Here is a 23,771-nt window from a genome sequence, read left to right on the forward strand (position 1 = left end):
TATGACCCACAGGGCATTGACCACCACACGTGGGTTGATGGTCACGTGCACACGTGGTCTCCTCACCTGATCCAAGGATCTGCGTCACAGTGTGTAAAACTAGTGCGCCAGTCGTACTCATCCAACGCTGGAGCAAATGACATGTATAAATGGACATATACCAGCTGTACAGCACAGGCTAATTTTATCTGCAAGAAACCTAAAAGTACGTCATTTATATATGATATTGTTTTGATTTTTAAATGTCTCATTTTCGGATTTCAGTCTTCATTGCTGTTTTTTACAATTATTCATCAAAAGGTGAATCCAATTACGCCTCCATACAGGGTTTTAGTATGTTTTAAAATGAACAGTTATAACACTTTCCGTATGAAACAATAACATTGACATCGATATAGATATAAGGACAGTACCTGTATCTTAATATCTAAGACACACGTACAACAAGGTATTTAAACACTAAATCGTGCCAATTTGATGGCATTAAAATAAGGGAAAAGCAGAAAACTCCATGAAAGATAAAAAACGATAAAAATTCATCTCCAGGCTCTCTCATCCAATTCTTTAGGCATTATCGGCTGCGTGCCAAGACCGCCCGAGACCAAGCAGACGTTTTTGAAGTACGCTGGCGCCATGACAGTCACTCAGTGCAGGACACTCTGTCTTGGACAGAACTCGACTTACTCCGGGGTGGTGGATCGGATGTGCTACTGTTATAATGATCTCGATGCCAGCGAGAGGCAGACAGTCGCCAATGGGCAGTGTAATACGCCCTGTGCTGGGAACGAGGCTCAGAGATGTGGCCACAAAACGGCGGAGAGGGTGTCGTTACATTATACAGGTAAAACAGGAAATACGGGAAATCTTTGTTTCGCTAGTTATTATTTATCACTTACTTTTGCAACTTTATTGCAAAAATTCGATTTCCAGACTTTACTCAAAACGTTATGATCGCACAGTAGCTTATTGTACATTTTCCACAATTACGATCACGAGTTATGCTTGACTTTTGCATCCATGTGAGAAAAAGACGTCAAAGCTTTAATAACTTTTTAGGTTGACAGTTTGTGACGTAAATAATTTTGTTCAAAAAGAAACCCGCTCAAGCACACACGCACTCTCACAAATGAAAAATAACATCTCGTCTCGTTAAACCAGGTCTTGACTGCCCTGAAGGATGGGTACTAGATAACAACCGATGTTACATGTATGATACTGCACCCAGAACGTACTACAACGCTTACGAGCATTGTCAGCACCAAGGTCCAGGAGCAACCGTTGTCAGCATAAATAACCAAGCTGAAAATGATTTTCTTTCGACGTGAGTTTGATATCTAAGCGCATATGTACAACAGAACAAAATTGTTAAAAACCATGGACACCAATTGGTTTTAAATCTTGTTTAGCAATTTATCAGCCTCAAATAAACGGATCACAAAATGAAGGCATGTGTAATGACTTGCTGTAGTTCACTGGCTGAATTTAGTAAGACCAATGTATGAATCATACATTTACCTACACTACAAGTGCACATAAACTTCATTGATCTAGTATGACGTAACATTTTGCCTAAAAGAGTTTATGATTAAGCCCAAAGAATTCCGAAAACACACGATACTATTATAAATGGAATTAATAAATGGAAAATGCACTTAAATAAACGAAATTAAAAATACCACACCAGGTTGAATATAACCGACTCGTGGCTGGGAGTTTACAAAATGGACAGCACGTCCTCGTGGACTTTGGAGGACGGCAACAGTGTCACGTGGACGAACTGGAACAGTAATCAGGTCACGAGTGCGCTGTGTGTCACGTGGGGCGTCAACGGCACGTGGATGGAGACCACGTGCTCTGAAAGCCATGGTGTCGTATGCGAAATGGCATCAGGTAAATTTTTTTTTATTTTTATTTTTTATTTTTTTTGCGTTGCATTCCCTTTTTTTATTATTATTCACCAAAAGACAAACAAAAATACATATGTAGACACACACACTAACACACACACACACACAATAACACACACAAGACATTCATTATACATTAAGTAAACATGTAGATAGCCGGCCTACGTACGAAACAGTAATTATTTTTACATACGTGTACACTGTGGAAGTGATGGTTTTTGTGATCCTTCAATATGTGCGATATACCTGTAGATATATAACCAAACCACACATGTACATGCAACGAGGTTTGACAAAACACACCGGTAAACTGAAGTGACATTACGTTTGAATAATTGGCTGCGTAGATAGTAAGTAAATCAAATAATAGATTTAGATGTTCCGGTAATTCATTTTACAGCTTAGCGCGAACGCCTTTAAAACAAACATGATGTACAGGTACATGTAACTTCACAGTGACATATCACTTACACTGTTGCTGCATCCTTCCCTAGGTCCTCCGGAATCACTGTTGTCTACGTGTCAGGAACTTTTAGACCAGCGGGTTCACTACAAAGGCACCTACCTCCTCTCGACTGGTCACCAGCAGTGTGGAATTTCAGGTACAACCAAGAGAATAAATACCGCAGTTTTTATTTAATGTGTGTACCAGCTGGCAGTGATACATCGAGTACTCTGACCGCCTTATTATCGCAGTAATATCGTAATACCATTGTTCATCATTCGATATCGGGTCCAAGAACGATGATCACGGCTCTGACAGTATGACTTTCTACATCCTGTTCATTGACGGGCATAAGTATTAAGCACTGTAGTGATGACATCGTTCACTGTAGCTCTATGCACTGAATAATGTGCAATGACGACAAAAAGTACCGCTGCCAAGTTAAAATCACATATGGTCGACGTCACATACATTGCCAATGATATGTATTGTTTAGAGCCTTATTCATTTATTGCGCGTCTGCAATGCATATACAGTATGTTTAATATAAAATTAAATTTGGGCTCGGTCTGCAATCTCAGTTTCACCAGTATAGCCATTTTGTCTGTAGATTCCACGACTTGTGCAGACGGCGTGTCCTACGCATTCCGCGGCAGTTGCTACGAGTTCGTCACCACGGGAAAGACGTTTGAGGAGGCACGGTACAACTGCGCCAGTCACGGGAAGCAGATCTACGTACCTGAAGACGGGGAGGACAGCGCCATGTTGTTGGACGTCATGAATAATATGGCAGAGCTAAACGGATATAATGAGTGGTGAGTCATGTAGACCCGTTCTTGGAAGATGCAGGCATGTATAGAAAAAGTATAATGCAATAATGTTAATAATGTTGTTAAATTATTCAGAAAAACGAAAGTGGACATTCATTATTATAGTTTCATTTATCTATTTATTAAATTTCTGTTTATATGCCTGTTATTTTTATAATTATAATGATTTATGAGTACCACTTTGGCTGCTTTTGACGGTTTCATAAATGTCAATATACAGAAAAATAACTTTATGCACATGGGCGCCATTCTCTTCACCTAACAGACACAATGAATCTCTACTCTACAGGCTAATCGGTATCTATGACCTTGGCTTTGACCACCATTACGTCACCACAGACGGCTCATTTCTGTTCCAAACCAATTGGAACTCTCCACCAACGTCACGTGAGCTGCAGTGCGTCAAACTGACAGCAGCTGGTTGGTCAGAACACGACTGTGCCAGCCCCCTGGCCTCCATATGTGAAAGTTCCAACGGTGAGGCGGTGGTCAAATGGGTTTTCAACTCACGTACTCTACTGTTAATACTATATTATTATTATTATTATTATTATTATTATTATTATTATTATTATTATTATATTGTCAAGTTGTAAAGGGGGTTTTGATTTACTGTTTGTCTCGTTGCTTGTCACCAGCCTAACTCAAAAAAGTAAGGGATAGGTTGTGATTAGGTTTTCAAGATGCATGCAGTTCAAAAATAGGTTATTGGTTGTGGTTTAAATCCTGCACAGTCCTTAATGTTCGCCAGCTAACACGTACCATATTATGTCGAAAAATGAAGAGTGCGTAGGACATTTAAACTGACAGCTGTGGTAGTCAGACTTTTCTAATACATGTATAATAAATATAAACCCCAAAGGGTTTATTTCTGCTCATTCAACGCGCTGTCTACTGGTATTATGTTGATACCATTACATCAGCTAGTCCTCAGTTCTCAAATAATAAGTTTTAAATGTTTAATATATATTTTGATAATATCTTTCTTCCTACACAGCTTACTTGGGTTGTTTCCCCATCCCCGCCTCCCCTGCTGGCTATTCCTACATGATCAACTCGACCTCAATGAATTCCTTGACTTGCCGGAAGTATTGCCGAGGTCTCGCGAGACCACAGCCGTATAGCGGCGTCAGCGGGATCTCGTGCTACTGTATATCGAGAATTGACGTGAGCACCAAGATCTCTGACAACGCTCAATGCACCGCGGCCTGCCCTGGGAACCCCGTTCAGACATGTGGTGGAAGTGGAACGATGTCAGTTACCATAACATGTAGGTGTTGCTGTGTTCCTTGCTATGTGGAGATTACAGCGGAATCTGCTGGTTGTGTTCCACATCAATGCGGTTCTTTCTTTCTTCCTGTCTTTGTGTCTATTAATGCATCGCTAGCTCGCTGGCTTTATATCTCTCTCTATTAATGCATCTCTCTTTCTCTGACCGCACCTTATTTTTGTTCACATTTCGTTATCAAAGGGGAATTTTTTTCTATTGTGATATTTAAGACTCCTTGTTTCTGTCCCCCAGCTATGTACTATATCAAAGAGGAGTCATGTGAAGACATTTACAACCAAGGTGTCACGATGCCGGGCTGGTATCGTATTCAGCCACGTGGATTGGACCGCATGGCTAGGGTGTATTGCTTTGGACCAGGTATATTTATAATCATATATTCATTCATATTTTTAATATATATATATATATATATATATATATATATATATATATATATATATATATATATATAATCTTTATACAGGTTGGTGTATAAAAAACGACCTATTTTACTTCCCATACCACGCTGTATTTATTTTATACAACATTTAAAGGTTAAAGTATTATAGCGTTTCTCTATACATGTAGTTATAAAATATGTCATCTAATTATTAATCATTTATCCGTCCATTTACTTATGACAATTACTTCATGCTTTCAGAAGTTGCTCAGGACTACCTACTGCAAGGCATTGCCGACAGCGCCATGGAGTTCTCCTCAGCATATGAAACACCGGGTCCAAACGGCAATCTGCAGGGGGCCAATTACATACGGTAATACTGTAGCTAGTTGTCAGGTTTTTGTTTATTTATTTATGACTTTGACTTTATATGCATTTAAGTAGGTATTATATCACATACATTGTGCGAGGGCCAGAGCTTTCCAAAATATTTTTCGTTTTGAGGGAGGAGGGGCATGCCGACAATACACGCAAGCAGGTTAATAACCCTATTACATGTATTTGCACCGCCGGTAGTATTCAATGAATTAAGAAATTCATAATAATAATAATAATGATAATAATAATAATTAACGGCAATCTGCAGGGGGCCTGCAGATATATATATGCGTACTTCCGATGGACTGTAGGAAAAGTAAACACAATATCAACTATGATACCTACGTTTTAACCCTGCCCCGCCCCCTCCCCACTACGACGAAGGACCTCTCTGCACCAAAATTTATTGTGGAAATTATCGGTATTTTTGCTGCAATTTTTTTTTTTTTTTTTTTTTTTTTTTTTTTTTGTCATCATCACTTTATTTTTTTCTACCTAACTCTCCGATTAGTATATGAACACATTCGATGACAAGAGTCCATAATAATTATTGAGCTTAATTGTTTTCCAGACTAGATGAGAGCAGCTACCAAAGTGTCAATGCATGGCGACAAAATGATTCGGATTCCCACCCTACAGTTACCATCACGTTCCCTGAGCTGTCCTATATCACCGCCGTGGTCACCAAAGGTAGGATTTTGTTTATTATTATTATTATTAGTAGTAGTAGTAGTAGTAGCAGTAGTAGCAGTAGAAGTATGAGTAGTAGTAGGAGGAGGAGTTTAAAAAGGGTTAGTAATTGGAGCGGCATAATCAGTAGGAGAACGAAGTATAGTAGTAGCAGCAGTAGTAGTAGTACATGTAGTAGCAGTAGCAACAGTGGCCGCAGCAGAAGTGGTAGTAGTAACAGCAGTAGTTGTATACTGGTAGTATAGTGGAAGTAGAAGCAGTAGTAGATGTGATAGTATATAGTTACGTTGTGTATATCTTACGAGACCATCATGCATGCGTAGGACTTGGACAATGTTCGTATTTTGCTCCTAATGAGATCTTTAAATATACTGTGGTTTGAAAAAATTATCCATTCTACTTAATGAAAGCAATGTGGATTTAAATGAGCTAATGTGCATTCGAGAAAATTGCCCTAAAACGACGTTCCGTTCATTTTTGAAGAATTGATAAACCACCATCTTGAAACTTCAAAGCACATCAATCCTGATAATATTTCCTCCAGAACCTGAAGAGTGGCTTACTTACACCACTCCGCCAGGCCAGAACGTCCCCCAAGTAGTCAGAGAGATCGACTTAACCGGAACAACCTTCCTGACTTTTGACGCCAAGGCACTGAGGAACGTCAACATCCTGTTGTCGACGAGCGAGCACGAAGCGCTAGGTACCGTTGGCTATTTCGTTGCATTCGGAAGCTCCACAAATGCGGGTACAACCTGGATTAAGTTTCACAAGGACGGTAGCGTCATGACTCAGGTCAGTACACCAGGAATCACTAGTAGTAGCGAGTTCAGATCGTACTGGGTCAGCTGGGCAAATGGAGTCGTGGAGGCAGGAACGGGGAAAACATATGGAGCCAATAGGGTCTTGACATGGACGCATTCGTCTCCGTACAATATCCGGGCACTCGCCGTGATGACGTATAACACCATTTCCGGAGTGGAGTGGCGAATTCCACACAAAAGTGAGTCAACGAAATAAAATCTAAATACCGTATAACATTTTTATTATTAAGTGATATTACATGTACATGTAGGTCATTTTATCTGTACTTAGCTTCATATTTGAAATGTTTGTTCACCAGAAAAAAATACTAAATTGTTTAGCATGTCGCACCCTTTTTTTTATTGAGAAAAAACGAGTAGGTCTACTGGAATTGCACTTTTATCACGATACACACATCGGTACATGTGCATAAACATGAGACCAACCGACGTTTGAACTGGATGAAAAGTGCAGTGTACGTTACATTTTCGACTGAGAAAATTACATTTTATACAGAAAGGATTACGGTATATGAAGCACTGAGAATTAAGGCCATCTGCATGTTTGTGGACTCTTAAAAAGAAATATAGAAATAAAAAAAATAATAATAATGAGCTTGTTAAAGGAAAAGCAGAACAGTAACAACGAAACGTTTATTATTTCCGCTGAAACCTTGCTGCAGAGATTGTGGCAATGTATTTTTGGCATTTTGTTTTTAGGTTCTTAACGTAGAATTCAATTACATGGGCTGTATTACAACTTTCAGAACCAAAAGGTATAGTGTATGCGTATGCACCGGAAGCAAACAGCGTCCACAATTACGTACCGGAAGTGAAGTTAACAGGGATGACTTCTATAACTTTCGAAGCAAAAGGGTGCCACGACTTGAACATATTCTTAGCAGAGAACGCCCAAGATGCACAAGGTGGGACAACCGGCTACCAAATAATTTTGGGTGGCTGGGGTAACACCAAGTCAGCCATTCGACGTGTGCATGAGGGGCCGATCCTTGCTGAGAACGCCACAAATTTTGCGAATTGCGCCTCCTACGTACCACTATGGATAAGCTGGGAGAACGGCATGGTGAGAATTGGCGAGGGTCTGGAAGTAGGGACGGGACTTTTACTGGAGTACAGCGACTCTGCCCCCTACAACGTGGCGACATTGACGGTCATGACCTGGTCAGGGAGCACAGGGGTCTTCTACAAGTTCCATTACACAGGTAAAATTAAGAAGAACATAGTAAAAAAGTTATGATTCAATTAAATTAATGGTTAACGATGGGTCAGAGGGTTGTGTATCACAAATCCTCTACAAGATCTTAGCTTCGTGATGACACCAATGCAGAATTCTTTCTGGACAGAATTGTGCACAGGATTACCCATATGGATTTTTTCTATAGGACTCTATCAGAAATGCGCCCCAAAATCATTGCCTCCTATAGAAATAAGACCTTCCTGTAGATAGGAGTCCTGTGGGACATCCTGTAGTATTCCTATACACAAGAGTCCTATAGGATACCTAAAGAGTCCTGTAAGGTTCTCGAAGAGTCCTTTAGGATTTCTGTAGAGTCATGCAGAGTCATAGGGTTCCAATATGTACAGGGTTGCTACTTAATATGGAATATTTTTTATCATTGTTATTTTTGAGTGCTGATTAAATATTTTTTGGCTTGATTCATCAAAAAAGTATATCATTGATTGAGAAAAATATCCAGTCTTCCATTGTGAGATATTTTGGTCAATAATATCAAATCTGACATAAGATGTCATTCAAAAGAAAAGAACACCCCCAGAAAACCATATCAACAGTTTGATGTCAGTATTAACTTTAAGCTAAGATATTAAAGAAAATGATAGCCTCCGGACAGTGATAAGTTACACAGTCAAAGAAATCATTACAGTAAATCATGAAAAGTCATCAATAGCGGGTATGACCTCCAGCAGCCGCTTGCAGCGCCCTCATCCTACATGCCATACCCTGTGACATGTTTTTTAGAGTTTGGATGTGGATATCATTCCACGCAGTGATATTTGCCTGTCGCATTTCATCACTATTTACCGGCCGATGACCATAGCTATTAATTCTCTGAGTTACTTCCGCCCACAGATTTTCAATTGGGTTCATTACTGGGGAGTTTGCAGGCCAGGGCAGTTGCTGAACCTACTGGTTTTGAAGAAAAACAGTGATTCTGCGAGCTCGATGTGGGGTTGCACAGTCGTCTTGGTACACAAAGCTGTTCCTAAAGATGACTCTTACAAATCGAAGCATTGTTTGCTGTAGAATGTCTCTGTAGGAACCCTGGTTGAGGTTGCCTCCCAGAAAAACCAACTGGTTCTGGACACCGGCATGGAATGCTCCCCAAACAGAGACGTTATCACCCCCTGCTTGCACCCTAAGTAGTACACAATCATTGTTTTATGCCTCTTGTACACATCGGCGGACACGGATTCGACAGTCAACCCCCAAAATTCCATATCTGACCTCGTCACTGAAAACGACGTGATTCCAGTGTTTTGGCTGCAAAAGCACGTGGTCCCCAGCCCATTGCAGACGTCGCTGTATATGACCTGCTGTTAACAGTGGTTTACGTACTGGTCTTCGTGCAAAATAACCAGTTTGCTGTAATCTTTTGTTCACAAGGGACCTTGAAACGGGCGTTTGAAAGGCATTCTGCCACTCTTTTTTGAGGACACTGGTTGTCTTTGTACGACCAGCACGGCGCACTCTAAGGAGAAGGCGATCCTGTCTTCTTGGTGTGGTACGCGGACACCCTGGTGGAAGTATTGGAGTAGGTGCCCCTGTTGTAGCATTTGTTTGGAGGACTTTATTAACGGTTCCTGAAAAATGTTGAATTGTCTGGCAATGGCTATCCGTTTCTAGCCATTTTCTCTGAGAGCAAGAATCCCATAGTAAGCTGCGTTGCTTAGCTATCGAACCATATCTTCTCTAAGGTAACTGACAAGTTTCAGAGCGATCCCTTTGTTGCTTCTCTAAATACACTCCAAAGATTGACCAAACCCATGCGCTTTTATACAAGGGCAGAAATTGCCGAAAAGACCACCCCTCACATTTCTGACCACAGAACATGCAACTGCTTACATTAATTGTTTCGAAAGTTGCATGGTAATTAGGTAACACACCTGGCTACACATAGAGTGACACCTCAGTTTTGGATTTAAAATAGTTGGAGAGAAATTAAATATTTTGTAGAACATTTTCTCGACAAAAAATAATATTCCATATTAAGTGGTAACCCTGTAATTTTCGTAGTCAGAGTTAGGGTACTCAGAGTGATATGTGTGAGTATGTTGCGACAAAAACCTCGCTGTGGTCGTAATTGGGGTATTCCTCACTGGCAAACACACTCCGTCTCATGAGAAACGATTTATTTTTTACCACCTTTTCACGAGAATAAACGGGTGACCTATTTCTTTAAACCGATCTTTTTTTTTATTTAGTTAATATATTCTATTAACAAAAAGAGCCGATAAACAACATAGGTAAATCGAGCATTTACTACTGAAATATACAGGCATTTATATATGAGAAGAAACTACACATCACATGAAGAATCACTTAAAGACACAATAATGTTGCGTTAGACTATTTGCAAGGTAGAAAAACCTTTTGACCAGTGGAGCTTTTATAAATTTCAAGTCACGTACATTAGATCTTTACTCTTCAAATTTGTGAACATTTTAAAAATAGACAATATGAAAAAAATAATGATTAACTGACACGAAAAACAGAACTGAAGCAATGTAGCATTTATAAATTCGACTAAAACCTTGCTGCAGAGATCGTAGAAAAACCTTTTGACCAGTGGAGATTTTATAAATTTCAAGTCACGTACATTAGATCTTTACTCTTCAAATTTGTGAACATTTTAAAAATAGACAATATGAAAAAAATAATGATTAACTGACACGAAAAACAGAACTGAAGCAATGTAGCATTTATAAATTCGACTAAAACCTTGCTGCAGAGATCAAGGGAATGTATTTTTAGGCATTTTATTTTTTAATCTCTTAACGTAAATTCAATAACGTGGGCTGTATTACAACTTTCAGAACCTAAGGACATAGTATATGCGTATGCACCGGAAGCAAACGCCGTCCACAATTACGTACCGGAAGTGAACTTGACTGGGATGACTTCTATAACTTTCGAAGCAAAAGGGTGCAACGATTTGAATATATACTTAGCGGAAAACGTTCAAGATGCGCAAGGTGGAACAACCGGCTACCAAATAATTTTGGGTGGCTGGAGTAACACCAGATCGGTCATTCGACGTTCGGTTGGGGGCGCGATCGTTGCTGAAAACGCCACAAACTTTGCAAATTGCACCTCTTATGTACCACTATGGATAAGCTGGGAGAACGGCATGGTGAGAATTGGCGAGGGTCTGGAAGTAGGAACGGGACTTTTACTGGAGTACAGCGACTCTGCCCCCTACAACGTGGCGACATTGACGGTCATGACCTGGTCAGGGAGCACAGGGGTCTTCTACAAGTTCCATTACACAGGTAAAATATAAAAATAAAATTCGTAAGTTAAAAAAATATAGCATTATTAAAATAATTATAACATCATTAAAATAAGTTAATGATGGTCCAAAGGGTCATGTCTCAGGTACTGTGAACCAGAAGTCAGCTAAGACATGACGCCACTTCCTGCTGTACAGAAAATGTGCACAAAATATTACCCTTATCAGGCCTACCCAACTACCAGACTCGGCACCTACGGATCCAGAATAAACCGGTATATCAGACCACACTACCCGTTTTCAAGGTGTGTGTCAGATCGCATTACAGAGTATCATACCCCATCACAAATTTTGTAAGCCTACCTGTCATCCGGGTATCGCGCCTCGTTTTCGTCAAGTAGGAGTCGTATGAATATAACAACATGGCGACAGACGACTCCCTCAATCAGGGGGTGGAAACGCTCTACTTATATGATTAAGACGAGCCTAGCCGTCAGTACCGGTTATTGTTTTGTGACCTTGAGGAGCAATTAGGTTTGGTCGTTGCGGCACGCATGACCAGTAGTTGAACTACCTGGGTGTTTTGTTTTTGACAACTGTTCACTCGCCATCGAGGCGCTTGTTCAAGACTACAGGCTGATATCTACTAGTACTACCAGTGGCTTCATTAGTAACGTTCCCACAATACTTAGTTTTCTGTCTGTGCGGACATACCCTGAAAAAGGCCAGCCTCGCTGACGAGAACAATGGACGTTTCTCACCCCTCTCTAGGATTACCCCTGCCCTCAATCTCGTCCATCCCGGTAGTCATGAAATATTTAACCCCCGACAGAATATGCTTCCGCTATCAAAATTAGGTCTACTTTTCTAAATTAATATATAAGTTTGCAAGTTCTTATTTACAAAACATCATTGGCTATGTCCGAACCCTAAATTTTATGTTAAAAATTGCGGTATTGTCAGATTTTAGCATAAACAGGGAAAATTGCAGCAGCTCATGAATCTACACTATAGCTAATAAGTCCCCGGTCACTTTAATAGCACACGCTGTCTACATCAGACGCGCTAATGCGCACGTCCCCGACAGTGTTAATGATAGGGGGATTACGATGGACAGCGCATGTTGCTCACAGCAGTAGGCACTGCCGCCAAAGTTAAACCGGTAATTAAGTCTTTAACTTGACTAAACATGTTTTGCTTTGTAACTTGCGTCCTTCAGTCTTGCTGTTGCGGAAGCGCCGGCGGGACATATCTATGGGCGGCCAAAAGGGCAAAAAATCATGTCGTCGATTCAGTTATGTTTCGTCGATTCACTGCCTTCCCATCGATTCAGTTTCAAGTTTAAACGATCCTGTCATAAATTCAACATCTACTTTCGTCAATTCAACTGTCAAACATTTCTCATCTACGGTGTATTAAAACCAATGCTATCACTATTTTCGTCGATCGTGTAACTATTCTCGTCGATCGTCTAATCTCGTCGATCGTCCAACTAATCTCGTCGATCGTGTAACTATTCTCATCGATCGTCTATTCTCGTCGATCGTCTCATCGATCGATCGCCAGAGGGCGCTGCGGTAGCACATTGGCCTATCACATGACTATCAAAATGGCAGACAACAAAATGATTGCTAGTGAAATAAGAATATTTTCTCAACAATTTCAATTTTAGTTGTTAATAATTAAAAGATATTCGGTTGTAGGGACATTATTTTCTAGTTGTGCTTAACTCTGACCATGGCTGGCCGAGTTAAAAATTACCGCGTGATTGACAGACAGAAGCACGTGTTGCTACCGCAGCGCCCTCTGGCGATCGATCGATGAGACGATCGATGAGAATAGTTACACGATCGACGAGATTAGACGATCGACGAGAATAGTTACACGATCGACGAAAACAGTTTGACGATCGACGAGATTAGTTACACGATCGACGAAAATAGTGACAGCATTGGTTTTAATACACCATAGATGAGAAATGTTTGACAATTGAATTGACGAAAGTAGATGTTGAATTTATGACAGGATCGTTTAAACTTGAAACTGAATCGATGGGAAGGCAGTGAATCGACGAAACATAACTGAATCGACGACATGAATATTTGCCCTTTTGGCCGCCCATACATATCTCCACCTTGCCGATATCTATCCCGACTCTCGACTTTAAAAGTATAATTGGTTTTGATTTTATCAAAGTCTTATTATATCAGAAAACCTGCATATTTTCATACGTTAAGAGAATTATAGAAACTGTAGAAAAAGCTACTCGTACATCAGGGATAAAAAAACAACACCTTGCAGCACTATTACCTATTATTCATCACCAGAAGTTACTGTTTCACTTTTTTCTCACAAATTACAAAGTCTGATGACAACTGAAAGCCTTTAGCCATACCTCAGGGCAGTGGGAGATAGTCTGGATTTGATTAAATGTAATAAAAGTATATTTTGAAGAATTTTCCTAGCCTTCGGCAATTTCCGCAAAGCTTCGGCATGCGCGGCAATACAGAGCTGTCGATATCTGTATGCGTGAACAATAGTATTGGTGGAACAACGGTTAACGTCGTTGAGTTGTCTGCTGTTACGCCTTCGCGGCCGAGTGCCTTATGAAGGTACAAATAACAATGTACTTACTGGTGTCTCAGAGTTAAACACAAAGCCAAAAAGCCAAAGAGATAAGCCTCAAGAGAAGAGCAAAAGACAGCCGCTAAGAGCAAAGAGGCCAAAGAGGCCGATTTATTTCACGTTACACCTTATATACAAGTTCAGATAGTACACGTTTACCAATCAGAACCAACTATACAATGAACAGTTTTACCTTTAGGTTACCAATCACGGGAGAGATTCAAACTTGCACACCGGACAACACTTTACTTACAGAGACATCTACCGGTAGCAATGTAAAACAATCTCAACTAACACAACATCGTCACACTCTCCCCCCTTTTGACGAACAAAACTCCCCCCTATTATTACAATATAAACCATTACTTTAAATTGTTAAACTAACAATTACTACAATTCAACAAATATAACAACTGAAATCTTACTTTACATTTAAAATAAGCAAATAATGCAATTAAGTTCATTCTTGTTATACCAAGATTCAACATTTAACTTTACCACAAGCAAAGTCAATCAAGTCCATCTCTCAGCATAAATGTTCATCCTTAGGAATGCAAAACAAAGTTTTAAATCCATTATCACTTTAAATCAACTTTAAAAGCAAACAAAGTGATTTTAACTCAAAGTTGCTCAAAACAACATTATTAATGATAACAATGTCAATGTGAAATGTCAAAATCATTATATAGTTCATTTTTCATCCATGTAGCAAAGTAAATTTCATCCGCCGATACCAATGACTACTGAGTTCACGATCCTCTGATGAAAGTTTCTGTAACAGATGATACAAAGTTCTCCAGTGAAACAAAGTCAACAAATAATTCAGAATCTCAGTCTTAGGCTCCATACCATTTCCATGAATATATATTTTCACAAAATTAATGTCCTCATTGGAACAGTTATCTGGCAACATTATTAGTCCTTCATTTTGCACATAGTCCATCAGTTCCCATATATTTCTCATATTTAATGTCAATATGAGGAAATGTAAAAATCCATTCACCAATTGGATCCACAGTTTTTCCTCGAATTCACCAGTTCCACATGAATGCACATCACCATGACATTTACGTTAAAGCGAATTGTCCTTCTCCATCGATCTGCAATACCAGCACACCAATCCTGGAGTCATATACCATGGCAAATGAACAGATTTCACATGACGTCCAAGATGTCTACTTAGGTCAGCACTGGACACCAGACACAAACCACACTGGACTTCTCTCCTCCGTTTCTCCCCTCTGCACTTTGAGTGGGTAACTTCCTCCCCCTCTTCACCAATTAGGACAGTAGGATCTTCCACCAAATCAGTGTCATCATAATCCGGGACAAAACAGGCTTCATCTAGTATGTCTAAATCCGTATCTGAAATAAACTTATACAATGGTTTATTTTCTTGAATGAACATACATGATAATGAGCTTTTCTTTCAAATGAATATTAAAGTAATATTACATTAATAGCATAGTATTACATTAACAACATAGTATTACAGCATGAACATAATATTACATTAATTACTAACATAGTATTACAGCATTGCCGCATTAACTATGTACAAATATTTACATAAACAAAGGTCATTCAAATAAAGAAAAACAAAACTTCAATTCCAAATCAAACCAATTCAAAAACCAAATCTTCTGGTACAATTAAACACAAATGTCTATATTCTTTCTTTTCCCATTTGTAATATAACTCAGTTATATATATATATCAGTTGTTCTTTGTAATTCCACAATTTTTTCACAGCCATACTACACATTACAACTGACTCTTTCGGTTCATTTTCTAACCAACACCTTCTCTACTGAAAGACTTTCCTAGGAATTCGCATTTTGTTTGGAAAAGAAAACACTTCTTAGGCTTTAACTTCAAATTGTAAGAACGCAATCTCTCCAAAACCTCTTTCAAATTCTTAAGATTATCTTCAAAATTCTTTCCTAACACAGCCATATCAATCAAACTCAAAAATTGATTTCCAGCCAGACAATCTAAACAATCACCAATGTTTGGAATAGTATAAGAATCTTTGATAGTTTTCTTATTTAATTCCCTATAATCCACACACCATCTAACACTTCCATCTTTCTTTCTTATCAAAACTGGTGGGGATGCCCATTCAGAATTTGATGGCTGAATAACATCAGAAGCTAACAACTTTTCAAGCATCTTTCTCTCTTCTCCTTCCATTCCCAATGGAGTTCTACGCAATTTCTGTTTCACAGGAGCTGCACTACCAGTGTTAATAGTATGTTTAACACCTTTCATGCACCCTAAATCAAGATCATGCTTTGCAAATACATCTTCATAATCTCTCAAAGTTTCACACAATACAACCATTCCATTTGAATCAAGCTCCTCACTTGATCTTTCAAATAAATCTTGCAAATGTTCAGGCAAATCTCTTTTCAAACTTCTCATCACTTCTTTATCCATATTTTCATCTATATTCAACTTCATTTCAGCTTTATTCACAGCAGACACCCTTGCTTTCTCATCTACATATTCTTTACATCTCACTTCAGAAGCAACTGTCTCAACTTCCTTAATAACACCCAACACACTACCTGCTTTCAAAACAGCATTTCTTTCTCCATCATTCACTATCTCTATAGGAACAACTTCATCACCTTTAACTAATGCACAAGATACCAACACTTGTCTATCAACACAAGGTTCTATCACATACTCTTTCTTTTTCTCTAACTCATAATCTGCACAAACAGAAATTCTCATCACCGTCAATGGAGGAACTACTATTCTCTTTTTCGTTCTCACCATATTTTCACAAATTTCAACTTCTTTCTTCATTTCATCAACACATTTCTCATCACTTTTAGCTTCTGTCTCATCATTCACTTTACTCAAATCAGAGTCACCTTCAACTTCTATGCTTCCCTGCACACATTTCTCTCCAATGATCAATGTTTGATCAACTAAATTCACCACACAATTTCTCTCCTTCAAAAACTTCAATCCCAACAACATATCAATTCCTTCTTGCAAATCTGCAACATACACATTTTCCTTATATTCTATCCCATCTATCTCAATACTCAAATTTTCTACTATATGACCCATCATAAATGCATTTTTTCCAGCAAGCATTAATTTCAGAGTCTCACAAAATTCAGGCACACCCTGCAATTTACTATAAAATATTTTATTTACGATAGTAAATTGAGCTGCCGTATCCACAACTGCTAATGTTTTCACACCACCTACACTAACAGGAATCACAAAATTTTCTCCCACTAATTCTCCAACATTCATCATTTTCACATTTCCACTATCCATAATCCGACCTTCAACATGAAGTAAGGGATCCGAAATCCGGTCGGTCAATTCGTCCCGTTCTAGTTTACCGAATTTCTTGCACCAGGAGGAGGATTCTTTGGCATTTCTCTATTTTGAGGGCAATTTGTTTGAATGTGACCTCTCTGTCCACATTTATGACAAATCAAAATAGAACTTGGGCTGGCATTTTTATTAACATTGGGATTAGGTGGATGTTCTACAATTTCATTCTTACAATCCCTTTGAACATGACCTCTTTCTCCACATTTAAAACATTGTGGTGGACCCCCTCTACTTTGATTTACATTTCCATTCTGGGGCGACTTTACCATTCTACCAGAATTTCTCTGAGAATTCGACGGTGACACCCATGCGTCATTCATTCTTTTCATCTGATCACACATTGCAGACATGGTTCTTTGCATATTGTAGAGTAATTGATTTCCACTTCCATTCTCCACACTCTGATCAGACATTCCAACTTGTCTAATATGCACATTTCTTCCACCTGTACCATACACAGCTTTGAAGTTATTGTTTGCAACTTTCACAAACTCTAAAGCTTCAAATAAATCTTTAGGCTCTTTATCCATAGCCAATTTTGCAGATTCTTTGTCACGACACCCTCTCAAAAATGAATCCACAGCTATTCCTTCACCACCTTCTGCATATCCCTCTCTAGATGCCATGAACACACGATGAGAAAAATCTTGCAAAGATTCGCTTTCACCCTGTCTCATTGATTGAAGTGCTCTACGTGCAGATGAAGCAGACTCTTTCATACTAAAACGTTTTGACATCACTTCTTTCAAACGTTTATATTTGCAGTTTCCAAACTCCACCGCATACTCAAGAGCTCTGTCTTCCAAACATTCAATCATTCTGCTAGTTTTTCTTTTATCATTCCATCCGTATCTTTCTGCCATTCCTTCAAACTTAAATACAAAAGCTTCCCAATTTTCTCTTCCATTCCCACTAAAACTAGGCATTTTATGAACAGGTCCTTTTTCTCTTTCAACTAAAGGAACTTTTTTCTGTTCAAATTCAGATTCACTTTCGCTTTCACTATCACTTTCACTCTCTTCTAGTTTCAGTATTGGTTTTTTCACAGGGGTTTCCAAACTTTTCTTTTTACTACTTCTAGGTGCAGGTGTGGGTCTACTTTTAATATTTCTAGGAGTCGGCCTTGGAATTTTTTCTAAATCATGTTGTAAATGCATTCTCTCATACTGAGTTTGCAAATGATCATGACGTGCTGTCATTTCATCCAATTGCAATTTCAAATCCATTTTTTCAATTTCACACTTCTGCAAACTTTCTACACGTTTTCTCAACAATTCGTTCTGTGTTTCAACCTGAGCATGTAACATCATTTCTTTTGCGGAATACTCTCTACACTCTTCTTCCATTTCCATTTCTTTTTTCATCAACACTTGTTTAGTTTTTCCCAACTCACTCTGAATTTTCACATTTCTTTCTTTCAACATATCATTTTCATTTTTCAAATCACACTTCTCACTCTCTAAACTATACTTTTCACTTTTCAAAGCATATTTCTCTTTTTCTAATGCACTCTTTTCATTTTCCAACACAGATTTCTCATCTTCCAATGCATTCCTCTCTTGTTTCAACTTTTTGTAATCAATTGCCATTTCTGAATTTTCAACTTCCAACTTTTTCACTTTAGCATCATTCATCTCCAATTCACTAGATAAAAATTCTATCTTTTCTCCCGCTTCTTCTACCTCATCTCGAAGATTTGATATCATTTCATTTTGTACCTTCACTCGCTCCATCAACTTTCTATACTTTTCTTCCCAATTCACACTCTCTTCCTTTTTCTCATCTCCAACTTTTGAACCTTCACCTTTTTCTTCCATTACACCCAGAATCACATTACCCTTCTTTTCCCATTTCTGCCATTCTGCTACACTAATACCAGTAATTTCTTCCAAATCACTCAACAGCAATTTTCCTTTTTGATTTCTCAAAGACACCAATCTATGAGCTTTCACCGGACCAATTCCTTTCAAATTTTTCAATTCTGTCTCAGACGCTGTCTGCACATTCAACACAACACTGCTTTCTACATTACCCGACGCCATTTTCACTTCCAGTTTCCCACAACCTATTACACAATTTTATTGATAATAGCAATGCAGCTGTGCCACAAAAACTACACAATAAAATACTTTCACCACTACCACACTTTACTGTTTGAAGAAAGTTTCAGCAAAAAGCCACTACTAAACTTCACAGTAAATACAAACAAATTTCTCACACTATTCAACCTACTCATATATACACCTATGATGAAACACTTTCAACACAGACGAACAAGGTAGAATAGTACTCTATCAATATATGCTATTGCAATATTGATAAAAATATACAATAAACAATTCACACTCACTCCTTCATTCAGCAAGTCAGTGAAAAACACAAATTTGAAACCTTTATTTTAAATAAATGCTTTTCTTTGTAAATAAACTCACTAAATTATGTTCTGTATTCTAATTACAACATAAGGCTCTACACGCACGGGCCTGTAATTACATGTGGTCTGTCCGACTACTACTCAGTACACGTGGTCTTTCTGACTACTACTCAGTACACGTGGTCCGCAATGTCTCCGCAGTTGTAGTATCACAACAGAAAATTAGTACAAAATATCTCTAAACTACTAAAATGAATTCTAAACTGAAAATATTTACTGAATTGCCGCGAGTATTAAACAACAATGAAAATGAAATATCACTGCTATATATTCCGACTAGTTCGCGTCTTGCAACAAGTCCCGACTAACACGTGTCACTATCTTTCCAACTCTCACTCAGTCATACACAAAGCTTTTCAAAAATTCCAATATCACTAATAACTACTAATTCTATCCTCTAACTACACAAGCTACACAAATTCTATCCCGTAAACTGACAACGTAAGCTACACAAATTGAATTCTGTCAATTTAACAACATATGCTACACAAATTGTATCCTTTCAATTAATAAGCAACACAAACTCTATCCTGTCGTAAGCTACACAAACTCTATCCTGTCGACTGCGCCAATTGTTACGCCTTCGCGGCCGAGTGCCTTATGAAGGTACAAATAACAATGTACTTACTGGTGTCTCAGAGTATAAGCACAGAGAGAGAGTCTCAAAGATCCGCAAAGAAGGACCAAAAGAACCAAGAGAGCTACAAAGTCAGCCGCAAAGAGAGCCGCAAAGAGGCCGATTTATTTCACGTTACACCTTATATACAAGTTCAGATAGTACACGTTTACCAATCAGAACCAACTATACAATGAACAGTTTTACCTTTAGGTTACCAATCACGGGAGAGATTCAAACTTGCACACCGGACAACACTTTACTTACAGAGACATCTACCGGTAGCAATGTAAAACAATCTCAACTAACACAACATCGTCACACTGCAACCTACCCGACGGGAGTTCGTGTCCCTGTCGGTACTTTTGAAGATTTTGAAATTGTCATTATTACAGATATCTGTTAATATATAAAACAGTCGTGGCTAATTGTTTTTGCAACGGAAAGCACAGTAGGAAGGTTTGTTGTTATTGTTAAAGTTATTATTACTGGGGACATAAATTAGTATGCTAATCTCTTATCATGGTATAATGATTGATACGATGGGTATCAAATAGAGAGCGGCCTTCCAAATATCTTTGCTGAATGTTTATAACGTAGGTACTATTATGCGCAAAAATATTGATACATGACGCAAACGACATTTACTAATTTTGGTAATATCAATTTTAATTAAAATTAAATTTAATTGAAATTAAAATTAAAATTTGTCTAAACGTGCATATTACCATTCACCTTGTTTAAAGGGTTCGCAACACTTTACATTCTAATACATTTTGCCAATTTTCATGTTTGCTAGTTTATTTTGATTTGAGAGAAAGCGAGAGAAGAACCTCTACTAGGGCCGCAAATTAATTATGAGTATTTTTCTTCAGTGCAAGAGACTGTGTAATGAAAAATCAATCTGTAACTCTGGTATAGGGTGGCCTTGTGTGTGTAATAATATACAAGTAGGGGCAGGGGTACAGTTTTATAGTACAAATAGTCATTTTATACATCTTATTGATCTCATCGTCGGGTCATTGTTTACAATAGCGCTTTGTCGCTGTGCGTACCTTTTTGCATTTGAGTTAGACTCAGTCAGTAACAGCTGGTGATTTTGTCTTTTTTGCGTTTCATTGACAATATTTTGGCCACCTAAGTAGGGAAATGTGGCTCTTTGTTTTGAAATGACATTTCCATTGTTCCTTTAAACATGCAAAAGTCAACACACTTACGTCAACATACTTACTTTGTAATACCAACCCAGGGGAAGAAACAAAAGCCTCATAAGGTGTCGTCATTCACACTGTAAAAGGTGTTAATTGCATGCTTCTATTGTTTGCCCATGAATCATTATGACAAATTTGTAGGGTTGCCAGATCACTGGCGCTTCATTCAATTCTCTATATCTGCCCTGCAGCCTGGGATGAGTGATACTTGACTGACCTTTGTTTACATCTGGAGATTTTCTTTATAATTCGATCAGTGTGCATAAATTATATTTTCCATCAGGAAAAATACGTGATAATGTTACGATTCTTATTTTACGGATACATAATTACAAAAATTAATTCCTGATTTAATACCCCCTATTTCAGCGCCTATTCCTGGCTGCGTTAATTATGGGGGCTGGAAAGTAATCCGTTAGAACGCAGGAGTGATGATTGCTACTCTTACCAACGGTGCATCACCGATCAACTAATCTCAGCCACCTGAAGCAGAATCACCAACAAAAGACAAATTGGACTACGTCTGCCTTCTTGTTGAGACATCTTATGTAAAAAAGGCGATAACGGTCAAAACATACGTGCTTCGTAGTTTATTAAATGTTCATCGTATTTTTTCGTTCGTTATTCTTATGAGTTAAGCAGCTTCACCTCCGTGACACCCTTTTTATTTATTTAAACTATGTTAGATAAACCATGGGTTTCACTCCAGATTTCAAGATCGAGCAGCTGATCATGAGGAGAGTGTAGCATGCTATAGTAAACTACCCCAAATATATATACAACACCTCCAGGGTTTCACGATCGAGCAAGTGATCATGAGGAGAGAGTGTAGCAGAGAACTTCATTAATGGTCGTCATAATTGGTGGTTGCCTTGGGAAAATGAGTTACATGATTACATAATACAGATACATAATAACATAAGATTAATACTAAAATTTTCCCTGATACAAAAACCCCTATTTGAGCGCTTATTCCTGACTGCGTTAATTACGGGTGATTAGAAAGTAATCTATGAGGACGCAGGAGCGATGATCGCTACTCTTACCAACGGTAAATCACCGATTTACTTGACTCCGCTACTTCGAGCAAAATCACACACCACCAAAAGACAAATTAGACCACGTTCGTCCTCTTATTAAAACAAAGAATGTAAAAATGTGATGTCGGTCAAAGAAGAGGCCTAGACTACGTGCTTCATGGTTTATTAGATAGGCCTATTCATTGGATTTTTTTATTTCATTATTATAGCTTCACCTCGCGAGACCCTTTTTTATATATTTAAAACACAGCACCCCACTGGTTTCGCGATCATGAAGAAAGGGAGTGTAGCAAAGAACCTCATTAATGGTCGTAATAATAGGTGGTTGCATTGTAGGCCTAACCTTGTTCATTTTAGTCGACAGACTAAGCTAGAAGAAAGAAAAGATCATTATCGCCTCTCTTTACTAAGGAACAATAAGGATGGCTAGTGGCAGCATTTATAAGTTCTTTTATTTAGAAACTTTCCGATCCTTTGTTTGGGACTGCGTCCGAGAAACGGCGATAACGACAGAGACGTCCTCGAACATTTTGGACTCAGTGCAAATAAAAAAAAATCCGTTAAGAAGTAGCCTTTAAATGTCCTGGCAAATAATTTTGCGATGGCTCAGAGAGTTCTAGAATGAATGACAAGCAACGACATTAGGGTTAATAATAGACTAAAAACTATCAGAGTGTAGGCCTGTCTTACTTCATTTCTAAGGCCATCTTGTGATACGAGTCATGCTACACTACAAAAGAGGGGGTAGCAGTGGATGATTTAATACAGGGATACCATCGATAGTATATCAATAGAAAATCGCAATCCTCAAATGTTTTTTAATTCATTAAATATAAACGGTCTTTTCTCGTACAATGGGTCTGGTATAGTTGTATTGGCCTATCAGTTGGAAACACGTGGTTCGTCTACAATTGCAAATGGCGGAGGTGCCGTGGTAGTTATTGTCGTAAAATTAGCTGGATACGGTGCACGTGAGAAAATTATTCATTAAATTTAGTTTTCGAGCGTCAGCTTAATCTGGTAAAATGCGAGACGAAAAAAATGATAGATAGAGCCTTATGACCCACTGTAGAATGATGCCGAATAATACATCAACGACGTAGTTAATCGGCAGATAAACGTGTTTCCATTCTCGGCTGACTGAGGAAAGGTTTGAGAGAGCATTTAAAGAAGAGGCGGTCGAACCAATAGTGAGTAGGAAGTGTGCTGCAATCAAGACGAACAATACCGATCATAAGTGGACAGCTAATAACCCCTAATTAACCCCGG

General features: G+C 38.5%; 2 protein-coding genes across 2 annotated transcripts in view; both read left to right on the forward strand.

Annotated features, from left to right (window-relative positions):
- The first annotated feature begins 505 nt into the window (after nucleotides 1-505).
- Nucleotides 506-2,547, forward strand: LOC147760493 (snaclec 2-like). Its single transcript, XM_087018795.1, has 4 exons — nucleotides 506-841; nucleotides 1,159-1,321; nucleotides 1,685-1,890; nucleotides 2,402-2,547. Exons 1-4 carry the CDS (start codon nucleotides 634-636, stop codon nucleotides 2,545-2,547), a joined length of 723 nt encoding a protein of 240 aa, XP_086874921.1. The 5' UTR covers nucleotides 506-633.
- Nucleotides 2,548-2,889: 342 nt separating this feature from the next.
- LOC106166413 (uncharacterized) overlaps nucleotides 2,890-23,771 on the forward strand; it is a 29,735-nt gene continuing 8,853 nt past the window's right edge. The window contains exons 1-9 of the mRNA XM_024077615.2: nucleotides 2,890-3,167; nucleotides 3,472-3,659; nucleotides 4,180-4,452; nucleotides 4,705-4,830; nucleotides 5,114-5,225; nucleotides 5,802-5,920; nucleotides 6,465-6,923; nucleotides 7,491-7,946; nucleotides 10,798-11,253. Of these exons, the coding sequence (XP_023933383.2) occupies nucleotides 2,890-3,167; nucleotides 3,472-3,659; nucleotides 4,180-4,452; nucleotides 4,705-4,830; nucleotides 5,114-5,225; nucleotides 5,802-5,920; nucleotides 6,465-6,923; nucleotides 7,491-7,946; nucleotides 10,798-11,253 (2,467 nt within the window). The remainder of the gene's footprint in view (nucleotides 3,168-3,471; nucleotides 3,660-4,179; nucleotides 4,453-4,704; nucleotides 4,831-5,113; nucleotides 5,226-5,801; nucleotides 5,921-6,464; nucleotides 6,924-7,490; nucleotides 7,947-10,797; nucleotides 11,254-23,771) is intronic.

Source organism: Lingula anatina, chromosome 8 (genome assembly GCF_051362555.1).
Source record: "Lingula anatina isolate TDL-2025a chromosome 8, LinAna3.0, whole genome shotgun sequence".
NCBI lineage: Eukaryota > Metazoa > Brachiopoda > Lingulata > Lingulida > Lingulidae > Lingula > Lingula anatina.

Coding starts and splice junctions, on each gene's coding strand:
- LOC147760493 (XM_087018795.1), top strand. CDS start 634: ATGACAGTCACTCAGTGCAGGACACTCTGTCTTGGACAGAACTCGACT. Junction 842..1,158: donor GGTGTCGTTACATTATACAG/GTAAAACAGGAA, acceptor TCGTTAAACCAG/GTCTTGACTGCCCTGAAGGA. Junction 1,891..2,401: donor CGTATGCGAAATGGCATCAG/GTAAATTTTTTT, acceptor ATCCTTCCCTAG/GTCCTCCGGAATCACTGTTG.